Raw genomic sequence first — 16,654 nt, forward strand, 5'->3', positions numbered from 1 at the left:
AATTTGAAAATTCAACAAAACAAACAGAAAACTACCCTACAAAAAGAAGTTTGCAGCTCCTCCAGAGCCAGAAAGGTTTAAAGATGCTATTCAAATGCACACCAAGCTACAAAACAGAATAATATCTTCCCCTCCCCCATTTATATCTTTAAATCTCATCATGTTAACTCCGTGCTTTCTGAGCAGCTAGTTCATAATTTTGAGTGTTTGGAATTAACAATATTGCTGTGATTTTATCACCTCTTACAGCACAATTATTTTTAAAATGAGGTACTGCAATGTCTTACCTATTGCTTCCATACACCAGCCTATGGAAACTTCTATTTTTATTCTTCTTTTCTCTGCTGAAGTACTCATGTTTTTATTCTCATTTACACACACAGCCTTCCTCATAAGATAATTCTCTTTTTATCGAGTGAATACTGGAACAGGATACATAAACTCTTCAAGAAGCAAAGGCCAGAACCTGGGACTGGGAGCCAAGTGCCCCAAACACTGGACTTACGGATACGTTCTCTCTCCTGTGTGCTCTGTCTCTCCCTCTATTACTTGTCCTCGTGGCTGCAGCATAGCCCAGGCGGTGCACAGGGTACTTTCGCACACGTTGAATCCATGTTGCCCACTGTGTGGGTGAGCGCTCCCTCCACAAGATTATTGTCTGTTCATACACCTCTTCATAAATGCATGATTCAGGTGCCAGTGCACAAGAAGAGTGTCTGGCTATGAATCGCACTTTACCAGAGGAGTCTAGCTTAGGACTGAATGGATTAGGACTCGAAAAAGGCAGTTTCAGACCTGTTCTGAAGTTAACTTTCTCGTGTTTGATCTAGATATCTCTCATGCACCGCATCTCTAGTAGATGCAGAATTAGGTGCTCACTTCTGAATTCGTGGAATATCAGGTACCTAGTTTCCAGATGTTACAGCACTGCCCATCAAAACACCAAGTTCCTTAGCATTAAGCCGCAAGTGTGTAATCATATCACCACATTTGAAACTGTTAGCCACAGTATTTTGAAACACAGTGACTTCAGCTCTGAAACAGGCATATTTTCTGTCTACATTATGCTTTATTTCAACTAAGTATTTTAAAATGACTCAGTAAAAATGAGGCATGAGCATGACCACAGAGAATTATGAAATCAATAAAAGGTTCAGAACAATTCTGAAGGGATTTCAGTTGCGTACCAAAATAAAAGCCAGACACCATCTGAAATGCAAAGTTCTGACTGAGGTAACCGACCAAATGAGTACAGACAGTTGATTTAGCAGACACTGAAAAAAGTATTGGGCCTTACAAAGTCGATGGGAATTTCCCTATTGATTGCAATTGAGACTGGATTGGATCCTGCTCATTTTAGGAGGCTGCTCCATGGACCAGAAACTACAAAAATTGCATCAGAGAATGAGCGGCTTACAGGAATAATAATAGGAATAAATAAAATAAAACACCAACAGGAAATAAAGAATTATCATAAAATCGAGTCAATATGAAGGGTGGCACCACACAGACACACTGAAGAAAGTGTTTCTGTTCAAGAAGAGATGTAAGTGTGTTTAGAATCAAACACATATGTAAGTACTTGCTTGAAATATGACCTAAACCTCTGCTAACCCAGCAGTACACCAGATTCATTTAACGTAAAATGCATATATGAAAAACTACCACAGCCTACTCAGAATGAGCTGTCATTTTCCAGTGTTACTCACATGATGCTGTCTGTCCTGCAAACACATACTAGGACTGGTAAATCTCTCCATGCATGCCTATTGGAAACATATCAAAAGTATTTGTTTGCAGATCAGATTAGATCTCTCATGAGAATAAGATTTCAAATGAGTTTTCTAAACATCCTGTTCTGACTAGGTTAGAAAAGCCCCGAAGAAATTTATTACATGCTATTTTCCTACTTCTTCTGAATCTAAGTAAATATCAGCAACACAGGTAAGCAAACTAATGAAAATAATTCTACTCAATTCTAATAAGATGGAGTCTGAATCTTGCAGGGTAATAGCATGGGATTTGCTGTAGGACATTTCTAGCGGGCCAGTATCTTGAAGCTGGGAATGGTTTATATTTTGGATGTCATTTATTTGTCATTGTTCTTTCTATTCACCCTCCTTATTAAGAGCATTTTTTTCTTTTGGGACTAAATTCTTATTTTACCTCTACTGCTGTAAGTCTGTTAAATTCATGAGGTTCCTCTAAAGAAAGATACCCAACTCTGTCCATTCAGCATAAACAGATGTTTGAGTGCAATGACTCTGTATGACTTCTTAAGAGATTCCGAACTCTCCTTTTCTTGACTGGCACACTCAGCAGCCCTGCAGAAGCCTGTGAATCTTCAGCATGTTTTAGATCTGTCCTGGAAGAATAGAGCTATTTGTCTTTGCCACATTAGAAAATGGCTTGCATGCCTACATCCTGTGCAATTAGTTTATGAACCCTCTTTTGTTATTTTTGTCATGTATTTCTGTTTTCACTTCTGATGTCTTATGAATGTTGCTAACACAATTCCTTTCCTCCTGCTTTCTTCATCTCAGCTGTGCTGTGATCCTTAAAACAGCTGATGCTGAAGCATTATGAAAGAGAGTGAATTTTGGAATTGACAGAAATTACTATATTGCAGTTTAAAGCATCAGCGGGGGGGGTGTGTGTGGGGTGTGGTGTGTCCAAAATGATAACTGAAAATTGCTGTAATGTCGCATACAACCAAGTGAACTTCAGAAAAATTAGATGACATCCATGTGTTTTAAGTACTCACTAGTTTTCTATAGGAATTTTATATATGACAAATTACCCCTTTTTGGTTTATTTTACATGATTTTTTCCTGTTATTTTATTTTAGGCAATTTGGGGCCATTGGGTCGCGTCTGACTGGAGCTGGATGGGGTGGCTGCACTGTGTCAATGGTGCCTACTGACAAGCTGAACACTTTCATAAAAAATGTAAGAAAAGCTTATTACCAAACCGATGTCCAAAGGTTAGCACTGGAGAATAATAGTCTGTTTGCTACCAAACCTGGAAGAGGAGCTTTGGTTTTTGTTGAGGCCTAAAGAACGTAAAAATTTTAAAGAAACTATGTAGGACATTTAGAACTGGCAGTACTTCCCATGCCACAGAAAATGAATGCCTTTTCTGTTTTTTATTGTAATGAGCAGTTGCTGTTATCAAAATATATCTCTGAAGAAGCGATTAAAAGAAAACTCTTCGATTATAAAGTCTTTTTTTTCGATACTAAAAATATCTTTCAGTATAAACATTGCTTTACAAAAACCTATTGACAAGGAAAACTGAAATTGAAATAAAGATGATACTTTGTTAAAGTGGATCTCTCTTCTAGTCCATTTACTATCATAGAAGTAAGACCAGGTGGAGCAATGAGGTATTTCATTGTAGGGTAGGAACCTTGCAATGTTTGCAGGGCTGTTCAGTGCTTATTCTCTTTGGGTGCTGAATATTCTTTTGTTTAGTGTCCTATAAAAATGGAAGATTAAGCTGAAGCGTTCAAAAAATTGGAAGGACCTTGCTAAACATGAGAAGTTTTATACTCTCCTCAAATAGGGTTATTACTGTTAATGATAATATTGGAGGAGCACCTGCAGGCCAAGTAAAACATTAGGAATACATTATGTTAAGCAGGAAAACTTTCATTCTAGCTATGTTTCTTATGTATCTTTGTGTAAGGTTGACTTGTTCTGAAAGCTTCAACAAAAATGAACGCTCTCTGTGAGCTGTACAATATGACAACATACTCCCCTGAGTGAATGAACAAATAGTGAAGTAAAGTTTGGTTTTGAGTTATCCAAACACCATATTCTAATTGTTGAATCCTAGCTGTGCTTCTAAAAGGTAGAACATTTGTATTTTTATACAAAACTATTACAAAGGATTAAATATAATCCATTGACCATGTAAAAAAGCAATGAAAATCTATAAGGAACAATTAAGGAGATAATTCAGTCAGTTGTACTAAGCAAAAGTAAATAGGTAAGACCAAGAGTAAATGTCATTGATATATTATTGACAAACTCCTATCTCGCTCCCACTTTACACTCCTAACAATCTTAAGGTTGTAACTGCAATGCACTGGAAATTACAGCATCCGCAATTCATAACCCATCTCCTCAGTAGGAGAAATGATTGTGATTGCAGAAAGGTGACCATACATCAAGATACCCCAAAGATGTCCTAACCTTGCTTCTGAGCAGAAAATTAGGTTCCTGTGCCCTCCCTCTCACTGCACGCAGACTTCCACTTCAAAACTCAAGAGAAGTTTTGCTAGTGTCATAACCCTTGGAGCCATAAAAGACGTAGCAAGATTTGTCCCTGTGCGCATTTTTGTGACATCAAGCACAAGTTAACGTCCAGAAGTCTGCGTCAAATTAGAGATCTCTCAGAAGAGATCCTCTGTACATTGCCTGTGTTAATTCAGGCCAAAACCAAATTCTTAGAGGCTACTAATTCTGTGAGAGGACTCTGCCAAATTTGAACAGAGCAGATGAACAACAGCCAGCACAAACTGCCAGATCTTTTCAGGAACCTCAGAGGGGACATATAATGGTAATACTATCACTAGAGAAGATTTCCTGGTTGTCAGAAAACAGAAAAGTGGAACAGAGGGTGCTGTGGATGAAGCAAATCAAGTACGCAAGAGAGGAAAAGGATGGGGACTGGGCAGGATGGGGAGAGATGAAGAGACAGGATTTGGAGGGAGACAGTTAAAAGGTTGCATTTGAGAAGGGGAAAGCAAGGGATAAGGGAGACAGTTAAGAACAAGAGGCAGAATTATAGAAAGGTTTAATCTCAAAACAGTCACTATTATTATCTATGGAAACTGAATATCTTGTAACCCATTTGTAATGTGCAGCAGATACGCTGTACATTCAAGTTAACCTTTAAACATAGGACTCCAAAAATCAAACAACAGTATGTAAGTATCTTCAAGAATCTCCAGGACAACCCTAGAGATTTTAAAGAAAATAATGCCATGGCTTTGTTACTAACTGCCTTATTAAATACAATCCTCAGTTTAATTCAGCAAGTTCCTGTTTCTTACCTTGTCATAAAAATGGAGTACAACACAATACATACCAATCCTTTCATTAATATATCTGTACTGAACTTTAGTTCAGCTGGATTCATGGAAGCACTAATCAGTGTATGAGCAGAATAAAGATACATTAGGTGGGGTTTTTTTTCCTCCTCCTCCTCTTTAAGTTAAGCATGACACACAAAATCACGCAATCTTACCAAAAATATGCAGGCAAGTTTTGGGGCTGCAGTACATTTCAAATTTTTTCTGTCAATGAATTTTGTAAATGATATTCTCATAACAAAGAAAAGGAAAACAGAAGACTGGCACAGTATAAAAGGATAAAACCAAACATTCTAAACTTCTGATTAATTTTTTCCTTTTTTATTGCTTCAATGTCTTTCCCATACTTTTGCTGAAATCTGCAAATAAAATTGGGATATAACTTTCAATGAAAGACCTACAGTACTCAAACTATATACATAAAAATGGCACTGAGGCATTTTTATGTAGTGACTACCAATAGGAAGTAAAAGTTTCTTTTTAAAAAATAATTGAATAAATCTGTGTTTTGGGGTTTTTGTTTGCTTTTTAAACCTTTGAAGACATTTTTTCTACATAATGGTAAAAACCCCTGATAATTGGAGCATGAGAATGATACACCAATGATGTGTAAGGTAAGCAGCAAGGGTATTAGTAGTATTTCTAACAATAAAGCAAGAAGATTTTGGTTTGGATGAAAATTTCTGTGTATAAAGCAGCAACTTCTAAGCCCATTTCCTAAGCAAGTCTTTCCAGATCTGTATTTTCAATAGCATTTTCTGACTATCTTTTCAAAATCTCTTCTGTAGCTAAAATAATGCTAATCAGAGTGTGTGTGTATATATATATATTTGGAAAACTAACAAAATTAAATGTCAGAATACATGCAGAGGTGATGCATCCTGTTAGCACAAGCTATGATTATCAATGGAGTGTGATTTTACCGTATTATGATGTCTGACTGTAATTCATTCAATCATGAGTTTAATCTTACTGTGCAGTAAATGGGTTCTAAACCTTTCCAAAAAGGCTTTGGAACAGAGATGCTGTTAGACATCTAAGTGCAGCAACATTGCCTGATGCCATATTAATACTCTGTATTATCTTAATCCCATTGACATGTACATCTTCATCACTGGTATTTGCTGACTGTGTATCTTGTATGTAGGAACACGCTCACGCGCCAAAATACAATGAGAGTAATTTTACCATTCAGTTGATGGGAGGGGATCATGACTGCTTATTTGACATTTGCTCTCTTGGACACAGCACACATACATGCACAGATATGTACATATGGCAACCTAGTATATAGTAATTACTTACATAACATCTTCAGAAGTATTGGTTTCTAGTCAATATGGTGTGAATGCCAACTTTTATTTTAGTAACTGCTGTGTACTTACTCAGTATAATCCTTCTGAAATTCCTCTGAGTCCATGTGTCTCTTTAATAACATCTTGATATGTTGGAGCAACTGCAGCGCTGCAGTTTCAGTCAAGTGAAAGATTTATATTTTCAGCTAACTACAATGTTTATTTGTGTGCTAAATCCCAATCAGATATAGTTAAAGATACACCCAGAACAACATTCACAAGAGCTGTCTTGTTCTAAAAAAAAGTTGCTTTGCAAATCATAGTTGTTACGGGCAGGATTGAAGTAGTACTTTCTGGTTCTTGTCATTATATGCTTCATCAAGAAGAACGAACTCTAGAAAAGGATTTATACTGCAAAGTAACAATAGCATGAAAACCAGACTGGTAAGGCTTAACGTCACAAAACCTGTGAATCCTGCAGCCTGTTAAATTTTATCTTAAATGCTAATTTTGAGATGGAGGGCTGGGTACTGATAAGAGACTAATTCACAGTGCAGAAAGGAGTCCAATGAGGAATGTAAAACTGTACCTGAAAATTGCTCCCTGTGATATAGCCTTGTTTGACAGATTCTCCCAGCGCACATGGGATTGGCAGAGAACAGGCTGCCAAGCAATATCGCGGTCACCTCTGTACTACCTCAGCTCTTCAGTTTAGCCAGCTTTTCATCGAATGCTCTTCTGAGATTCAACATCCCATAAAATAGAGACAAAAGATTAATTATGTTCTTGATCTTATCTCTTACACTCTGCCCTCTGCTTTTGGACTTGTGTCGAAAGTAATTAACTACAAGATCCTGCAAGATACCACATCACAGCCTCCGATAACAGCACCATGTTTACTGGGAGACAGAATCTCCTAGTACCTGCTGATGGTGGATAGTACCTAACCTCGGTCATGTCTCATGCTTTGGCGGGACTGCAGTACTCAGTCTAACTAAGGCAGTAGGACCAAACTGTAATTGATATATCGGGAACTGCTGCTTCCTGGGCAGACTTTTTTTCTTCAGGTCAGCTACAATTGTTTTACCAGTAAAACCTGTAGATGAACGTCTTCTGGAGCCCCTGAAGACTCTGCAGATTTGGTCACTGAGTTCAGCAGAATGTGGATCTACCCCAGCCCATACTCCCTAGCAAACAGTTCACTCAGTAGGATAACATCTAGTGAGAGTTAGTACATAAAACTGATGTGCCCAAAATCTCACTTGTAGTTAAGGCACTCACGCCAAATTCATCATATGTGTAAGACTTACGAATGGAAAATCTGCAGAGGAGTAAAAAATGTTGAAGCTAATCAGATGAGAAGGCACTAAGGAGCTTTCAGACTTAATTGACCAATAAAACGTTTGAGATTGATTTCCAACAGCAGTGGTTCCTGCAGAAGTAACAAACTGGGTGAGGATTTACACAAAAGCATTTGGTATATTTATTGGATTTTAAGTCTAATGCATTTAGAGAATTGCTATTGTCTGCTAAGCACTACTTTGTTGGCCAAAATTACACATTAATATTAAAAGGAGAAGAAAAAAAATCCTCTCGCCACAAAAGCATGCCTTTCTGCACTTGGCACACAAGGCTCAAATAACTCAATAAAGATTAGATGTACTTCAAACTGAAACACACTAGTGCCCAAGCAGCTGTCTTCTTTCCAGACAAGCTGTGTGTGATTTGGGGTGGGAATAAAAATATGTTCTATTAGCCAATGATCAAGCCAGATGTGTGGGTTGTTGTGTGCTTTTTTTTTTTAAATCCAAATTAATTTTTCAAGGGACACTGAAGCAGGTTTGTATGAAGCTCTTACAGCAGTTCCCGAGGATTATTAAAGGCCTTACTTTTTGCCAGATTTCATATAATGGAGGGGTTTATTCATGTTGTTCTACGTTTTCTGGGTTTTTATCTGTCCCTCATGTGACAATTATATATATTTTTGTTGGCTAAGCTGTTCTGACTTCGAGCAGGATTTTTTAGTTGTGTTTCTATTGATCAATTATCAACAGAATTAAATTTTTTCTGGTTACATGCTGAAGAGTTTTCTGTTGGCTTTCTCCCAGTGAACATACCTCCTTTAACTGTTTCCTTCCTGTCCAGGCTTCTGTGTAGAGAAGAATTAAGACAACAGTTTCACCAGAAGACCCTATCCTTGAGAAAGAATTCAGTGAGCCACTTTTAAGCAGCAATAGCAGCTGCATGAATAATAATCTTTTTATGAAGGTCTGAACCTAATTTTATGTTAGAAACATAAAACTCTAACTTTCATAGCTGAATTAAAAAGTCTAACAGAAAACAGGAGCTAAAATCATAACCAAAAGAGTCTAGCAAGGATTTATAGAACTTCTGTAAGATAAAGTTAAAGCTCCACAGTTGAGTCATAATCTTAATCAGAGCCAAATAGCAACTATGAATAGAACGATTTGGGGACAAAGGGTTAAAGATCAAGGAAAAAATACCTATTGTGCTGTTTTTAAAGTTAGTTATGGTCAGGCCTTGACCCCAAGAATAAATCCAGTTAAATTCCTGTGCAGTTCTTTCTGCAGCAAATCCAACTATATCAGCAGCAGAACAGATGATGAGCTTTCAAAAGCCTTGATTTTTATTTTTTTTTATTTTGTCAGAAGAGCATTTGAGAGAGTGAGAGGAGGCCTGGGCAGCTTTTGTTTCTGAAGATCTATAACCTGATGATGGCCAATGGGGAGAGAGGGGGACACTGTTGCAAATGATTTTCAATACTTCCTCTAGAGGGAATAGCATGGCTAGTGTAAGCTGCTTCAAGAGACAGGCTTACAGGCCTCTTGCTATTGTTGTTGAAAAACTCCAGAATTTATTGTCTTGTCTGAAATTCATAAAAATTTTAATTTTCTTGATTACAAGATTTCAGGGGTTTGCCTTCACAAAGCTGATTTTTGGTAAAACAAATTAAATGGTTAAACAACTAAGATTTTATTAACTGAAAAATGTAATGATCTGTGGCATTTCTTAGTATGATACTGAACTAGCAGCCTCTTGCGCACAACCTACTCTTGGTGACCTTCTTTCTCCCTGTCTTAGCTGTGCTCATTCAGCAAGAAAAATCTGGTCGGATCCTCTGAAAGTGAGGGCACAACTATGCCAAGAACTGCACATCAACTACTACAGCACACTTGAGTTAGGGGCCTTGGAGATGTTGGTGCACATTTTATACTTCTGTTCCATCGCTAAGAAAATGGCAGTGACTTTGTAAGCTCTTTCAAGTGAGCCTAAGGGGTTGAGTTAACAGAGTCTGAATCTCAACTATCTGCTTTAGCTCCACTAATGAGATTTATTTTATTTCTATGTAGGTGGTCTCTTATTTCTTAAATGCAATTAGCATACAGTTGTTGCCTGATGGTTTTATTTATTTTTGAAAGTGCCGACTACTGGACTTGCTTTCATAGTTCTAGAGTTTCCAGAATTGACTTTTGTGCTCCACAAGCCTATTTTCAGGAAATATTTTGTAAGAGGGATGATATTTTGAACTCTACTTTTATGGCTGCAAAGGCTTCTCCGTTTTTTCTCCCTTTGTCTGTTCATTAAGGGCCATCTTTAATTCCTAGATGTGTTTTTTGGAGGTAAGTTCCTTTCCTTTGAAATACATACCACTAAAAAAACCACCCCACATTTAAAATACTTTAAGTCTTTAGACAAACTTATGTGTTTATTTTATGAGATTCTATGCTGTGTAACGTTGTGAGTGATACCTTGAAATTTAGTTATTTGCCCATTTTTAGGCTTTCTCTAGACATTTCCTGACGTGTTCATTAGCTGCCTTTTGCTCACTACATAAATGCATGAAAAACCATCCCTCTTGCTCTAAGCTGCAATATGAAGAGAAGGTTTTAGGCTTTTAATTAAACTATAAAAAATTTCAACATCCCAGTTTTTTGAGGATGACATAGATGAATGCTACGTAGTGTTTCCAACTTTCAAGTTTTATTACAGCCTTGCTTTCTGTGATTTGTGAATTTATAATTCATACTCTCAAAAAGAAAATGGAACATTTTTGAAAATCAACATCATGCATATTACAAATTACAATAAACATGTCAGCAAAAGTGGATATACTAACAGTTTATGGTGGCTAATTTGCTAATTTATTCTTTTTATATAAATGGACAAATTATGACTGCCCATTGTGGTCACATTAAAGGGAGAATGGTGTGGAAATTTCTGTTCTCAATAAACCCATAAAGTGGACACAACTTATTTTTAGACAGAATTCTGTTCATAATATGAACAGTCACCTAAAATCTGCTGAGAAAAACATAATCGGTTTCACAAGAAGTCTAAAATTTTCTTTTCATCCCATTAGTCAGCCTAATAACAAGTTTTACAATTTTTCCTTGTAAAGTTCATAAAAACAATATGACAACTATAAAAATACCACACTGAATGTTGGGGGGGGGGGGGGGGGGAGTTTTCCACTCTTCTATATGATGTTGCAAAAACTTGTTGAAGCCAGTGAAGTTAATTTAAACTACTGTAACACAGAATCTGACATCTAAAAACACTGAATAAGAGTTACCCAGTTGTAACAAAAGCTGCTGAGATTTGACAGTATTCTTTATAAGCAAGCTGTGACTTCCCTATGCTGAATACTCTACACCGAAAAGCAGTGGCAAACTGGTTTTTCTTTAATATGTTGTGTACAAACACTTCAATATACAGAAGATAAAAATTCTAAGAATTCTCATCAGAAAATATTTCAGGGGTACTCAAGTAATTCTTCATTAAATCTTCCAAAACCAGTCCAGTTAGAACAATTTTATATACATCAGGAAAAGAACAGAATTAATTAGGAAATCTTTGCTTCTGAAACCTCTTAGTTTAAGATATAAACACAAAGGGCTCTGAATATCTGTACTACACAACAGATAAATGCTCTATCCATTTGGAAAGATATATGCCAGACAAAAATATGTCCAAATTCAGAAAGACTCTAAACTTCTTCAAGATTTATAGATGTTTGGATCCAAAGAGTATAGTTCGGGCCATAACAGAACCAAGTCAATGCATAAAGCTAGAATCCAGATACGATGGGAGTTTCATTACATTTTGTGAGGTTTGATTTATATTTCTCTTTCAGCCTTATTCCCCCAAAATCTGACAGAAATAACATAAAGTTACCAAGCTGAAGTACAGTCTCACTTAAGACATTTTGAATCATGGGTTAGCTTAAAGGATAACAAGATGAAGAACCAATCAAATCTTTTTTCTGTATTTCTAAGTTTCTCTCTTTTAGGCAAACCACTTGCTGAGATTGTCTGCATTACTGTGGTCTGTCTCAGTCTAGAAAAGAGAAAACTGTCCCAGCTATTGTGGATCATAGCAGAAAAAGGGAAACAAAATAAACGGGTGAGACTTTAGTAATGCATTCTTCTCCTCCCCACCCCAGCTGGTTCAAACCATCTTGGCAAAAAGTTTTGAGGAGAGGTTTTTAAACACAATACAGGTTGGGAGTCAGAAAGGATACGGTTGTTTGTAAACTTCAGTACAATTAGTCCTGCAAGTCAAGGAATATGACACAGCATTATCTATTTCATGTGTCTTAAAATAGTAGGACATCAAAGGACTTTGGCCACTGAAGTCTGAAGTGCACATGCTTGCATTCTGGATCTGAACCAATACAAGAGGACTGTAAAAATGGGAGAAATGTCAGTAAAGGATAGTATCAAACTAACTGTCTGAAAATAGTAACAGAAAAGACTAGGAACTTCTACATCCATATTAAAAAATATTTATGCTGAGAATGTATCAGTGAAAAAAATCTCAGTTAAAAAAACCCATAACATAGTATACTACATAATGGTGGTATCAGTATAAGAAGGGATCAGAATTTCTGACAAAGACTGATGGCAATGATCTTACATTATGGGAGACCGTTCTCCATTTCAAGCAGGAAAAACGCAGACTACAATAGGCATAAGACCAAGTCCTTGGCATGGACTATAAACACCTGCAAGTAAGTCTGAGATATCTTAAAATCAATACAGTTGATTGATGAATACTGGCAGTATTTTATGCACAGTAATTAAAAAAAAATATATTTAAAAAATCAAGGCATGTGATAAATAAGAGTTTTATCAAGAAAGAACCTAGTGAATCCCGTTTTAAACTGCAGTTTACTACAATCACACTCTTACCTTAATCTGACTGCTTAATTCTTATCTAAGGTTAAAAGCATTTTCTTTTTGTGAACATTGAAAGCATTAAAATACGGTAGAAAGGAGAGTTAAGAAATACCATATAAAAATGTAAAAACATCCCAGCACAAGTACAGGTTATAAAAGGAAAAGTCCAACATAAATGCAGCACTATTCAAAACCACTGACAGTATAATATATATGTAACAAACTTAAAGATCACATTTGTGTCTGATTTTTTGTCTACTTTTTTTTAAAACAAATCACATCTAAAATTACTGCAACTGCAAATCAGTAGAGAAAAATCCCCTTGTTTTTCAGTTTAATTTTCTCCAGTTACATCAATTGTTGTTTTCTCTCCATAATCCTCTCTATTCCTATATTGCCACTGTGTAGACAACTTTGCTCTGTATTTTAGTAGCATAGTTTATAAATACTAACAGAAACATGGCTTTTGTTTGTGAGCTACCCATAGTATGCTCCTTTTAACATCAGAAGTATGTAAAGCAAGCCTCTGTTACGGTTTTGGATTCCTCTGGCGTATCATTTACATGTTCACAGTCTTCACTTATTTCTTCATCTGCCATGTATTTCCTATCTTCAAGTAGATCTTTGCAAATTATATCCTCTGCTAACAAAAATATAAAGATCATACAGCTTCACTTACTGACAATACATAAATATCGCTGTCTTCCTATTTCTCTGACACCCCTTTTCATCATGTAGCATTTGCTTGGTACTGTAGGATATACACCACACTTTCAGTGAAACATTAATAGACCAGATTTCCCCTTAGTACATTTTCCACAATTTTTTTCCAGACGAAAATGCTATGCAAGGAGATTTCACTACAGATAATGAATCAGTAATGAAAAGTGGTGCTAAGAAGGTTATTTAATCCACTTTCTGTACCTTAAAAGATTGAACTACATTTTTGAGAATATACTGATCTGTCAATTCACTAGAAACTAGACAACATCTTACTAATACTAGTGATAAAACACAGATCCTTAGCTCTGCCTATCTATCTCAGATGTTTTTAGAAGACTACTATTAATAATCTTAGATTTCTAGGTGGTAGAAAGTAGAGAGTAAATATCCAGCCTCACAAGACTGATGTTCTTCTGCCCACCTGTTCACGACCTGTCTGCCTACTGAAGTGAAAAATAAGCTGTAAAACATAGGCATGTGAGTATTCAACTTTGTGCAGTTTGAACAGGAAGCAGGCTGGTGGGATTTTGCCTGTGCCCCGTACAGAAATATTACACGTTATGCAGTGCACACATATGCACACATGTTGTCCAAGTGCAAGCCTTATGTTCTACAAAGCTCCTCCTGTAACTTTTTGTTAGAGTAACAAATGAGTAAAACAATTACTGGACAAATGGAGTATGTAAGCATGACGTGCTGAATTTTTTTAGATGGATCTTCAGTACCCTCATGGCCATTCAGAAAAGCTGTTAAAGAAAGTTGTTCACTTCTTGAAGGTCTTCAAACAAAAGCAAGAGAGTTCTAACTTGCAGTTTTACAGTAAGCTGTCAGGCATCCATGAAGACAAAGCCAGATCTTAACTGGGCAAGTACATCTTAGCCACAGGTTATAAAGCAGACACAGATGTACAAAACTATCAAGACAGGAAAACAAAAGTTTGGAAGAACAGCGAGAAAAGCTTTACATTTTTGCATAACAGGAAATCCACTGAACAAAAAAGAATTAGAAATAACCACTAACATGCCTCATTTGCCTTAAAGAAATACAAAAGCTCCTAAAATGAGGAATAACATCATCGAATAAGAACCACAAAGTGAAGAATTTTATTTCAAAAAAATGTCTTTGAACACAGCAGCTCAGGGCACAGAGAGGATGATGGAGTTGAAGACAAAGAACTGCTAAAATAGAACTGAAATGAAAGCCAGGATGAAATAACCTCCTCAAGTTCTAATGCTGGCAGACAAACACCATTCAAAAAAAGTTTTCCAGCAATGACAATTATCCCATAGGGCTTCAAAACAATTTATATACTCACAAGAAGAATGCGTGTGAGAATAATGTTCCAGACTGCTGAAAATTAGCAAAAGGGGAAAGGAGATACCAAGCACTTCCAGATCAGTTAATCTGAATTCTTAGAAAGATGTTACAATACAGATAGGAAGAAAGGTTACTTCATACTGAGATCTGCTGGTTCATGGGCAAACATCTACTCCAGGAGCTTGCATCTCACAACTTCTCTTTTTGCCTTAGCAGTACACACAGATTAAGTAGAGCCATCCACCTTTTTCAAGCACTGCTGTGTGCACAGTCATAGGGATACTCAGTTCTTCACAGTTTCAGAAGCATTTAAGAGAGACTTGTAGAAAAAGAAAGATCTGTGACAGTGATCATATATTTGGGCAACATATATAAAATCTGTAGTTATTGGAAAGTAGTCTTCCCTTTTTTTACTTGTCGTTTTCTGCGCTGTAACTGAGGAGGCAGTACTCCCCTCCAGAAGCTCAATAATAATTTCAAAGTGTGTCTGAGAGTTCTCTTAGCAAAGCAGTGATTCAAGGAGTGCGAATGAGACATTGTATTCAAGCACAGAGCTTCAGAAAAGCATGACTGCAGCTCCAGGTAGCTGCACTGCAGAGATGTAAGGTGGAACGCTTCTTTGGCCACATCCTTGTTGTAGTAAACTCTTCCTGGAGCAGGTCTAATGACCAGTGAAGAAGAAAATTTTGATTGCCTCATAGCAATTCTTTCCATGGCCCATCATTTAAGTGGTCATTCCCTCTGCAGAGATGTGTGTAGTCGCATGCCTCGGCAATAAAAACAAATGAAGACATCATCGAAAAGGCTTTTTTTTTTCAGACATAGCTCAGGACTTTCTGAAACCACTGAGTGTAGAAACACTTTAGCCCTAAGATGTGAATTTAGGAAAGAAAATGCATAAAGGAATGTCCTGACTCAAACTGAATTATAATCTCACCTTGTTCACAACATGGTGTTCAGAGACATACTACCTGGGAATAACATCTGTGTGCTATACGAATACCTCCCCTGCATGCAGAAGTGACAGGCATGAAAAAAATACCTCCATGGAAAGGTGCAGCAGCAAGCAGGCAGACAAGGGCCTGAAAGGCTGATCAACAGAAGTGACTGATTTAGATGTCACTGGTGCAGGGTGCCTCTGAGGGGGAAACACCCTCACACCAGGAACAGAGAAGATGGAGAGCTCCTCTGGTGGAGTACTGAGGGCAGAAGTTACGTTGCTTATTAAAACCAGGAGTGATCTCAAACCTTTGCGGTGCTCTCCTGCCATGCAGCAGTGTTCTCCCTGGAAAGAATAAAGTGGACAGAGTGGAACAGGATTGGTAACTAATAAGATGATGCTAAAGAAATCTACTGTCATCAAAGACAATGCCAGGTGATCAGAGAGGGAAAAAAGGAGAAAAGGATGCCAAAGAACACGAACACTTTATCCTCCTGCCTTGATCCCCAAAGGATCCCAATGTCCTAGGCTGAGCTCAGTGGCACTGCTAGAGGCCATACTTAAATGCATCTCAACATTTCCTGAATCCCTGACTTTGTCTCTGATAACATTGTGATTACAACTGTGTTGTGCTGGTTTCAGCTGGGATACAGTTAATTTTCTTCATGGTGGCTAGTATGGGGCTATGTTTTAGATTTGTGCTGAGGACAGTGTTGATAACCCAGAGATGTTTTCGTTACTGCTGAGCAGGGCTTGCACAGAGTTGAGGTCTTTTCTGCTTCACACCCCACCAGCGAGGAGGCTGGGGGGGGCACAAGGAGTTGGGAGGGGACACAGCTGGGACAGCTGACCCCAACCAACCAAAAGGATATCCCGGACCATATGACATCATGCTCAGCATATAAAGCTGGGGGAAGAAGGAGAAAGGGGGGAACTTTCAGAGTTATGGCATTTGTCTTCCTAAGTAACCATTAACACGTGATGGAGCCCTGCTTCCCTGGAGATGGCTGAACACCTGCCTGCCCATGGGAAGGGGTAAATGAATTCCTTGTTTGGCTTTGCCTGCATGTGCAGCTTTTGC

At 37.4% G+C, this 16,654-nt stretch overlaps 1 protein-coding gene across 2 annotated transcripts in view; it reads left to right on the plus strand.

Moving 5' to 3' along the window:
* The window catches only part of GALK2 (galactokinase 2), a 50,295-nt gene extending 46,955 nt beyond the window's left edge, over positions 1-3,340 (plus strand). The window contains exon 10 of one of the 2 annotated variants that reach the window (XM_049812494.1): positions 2,849-3,340. In XM_049812494.1, the coding sequence (XP_049668451.1) occupies positions 2,849-3,056 (208 nt within the window). In that variant the 3' untranslated portion in view covers positions 3,057-3,340. The remainder of the gene's footprint in view (positions 1-2,848) is intronic. The other variant, XM_049812495.1, reaches the window with a different exon arrangement.
* Positions 3,341-16,654: the final 13,314 nt, after the last annotated feature.

Source organism: Accipiter gentilis, chromosome 10 (assembly GCF_929443795.1).
Source record: "Accipiter gentilis chromosome 10, bAccGen1.1, whole genome shotgun sequence".
Lineage (NCBI taxonomy): Eukaryota > Metazoa > Chordata > Aves > Accipitriformes > Accipitridae > Astur > Astur gentilis.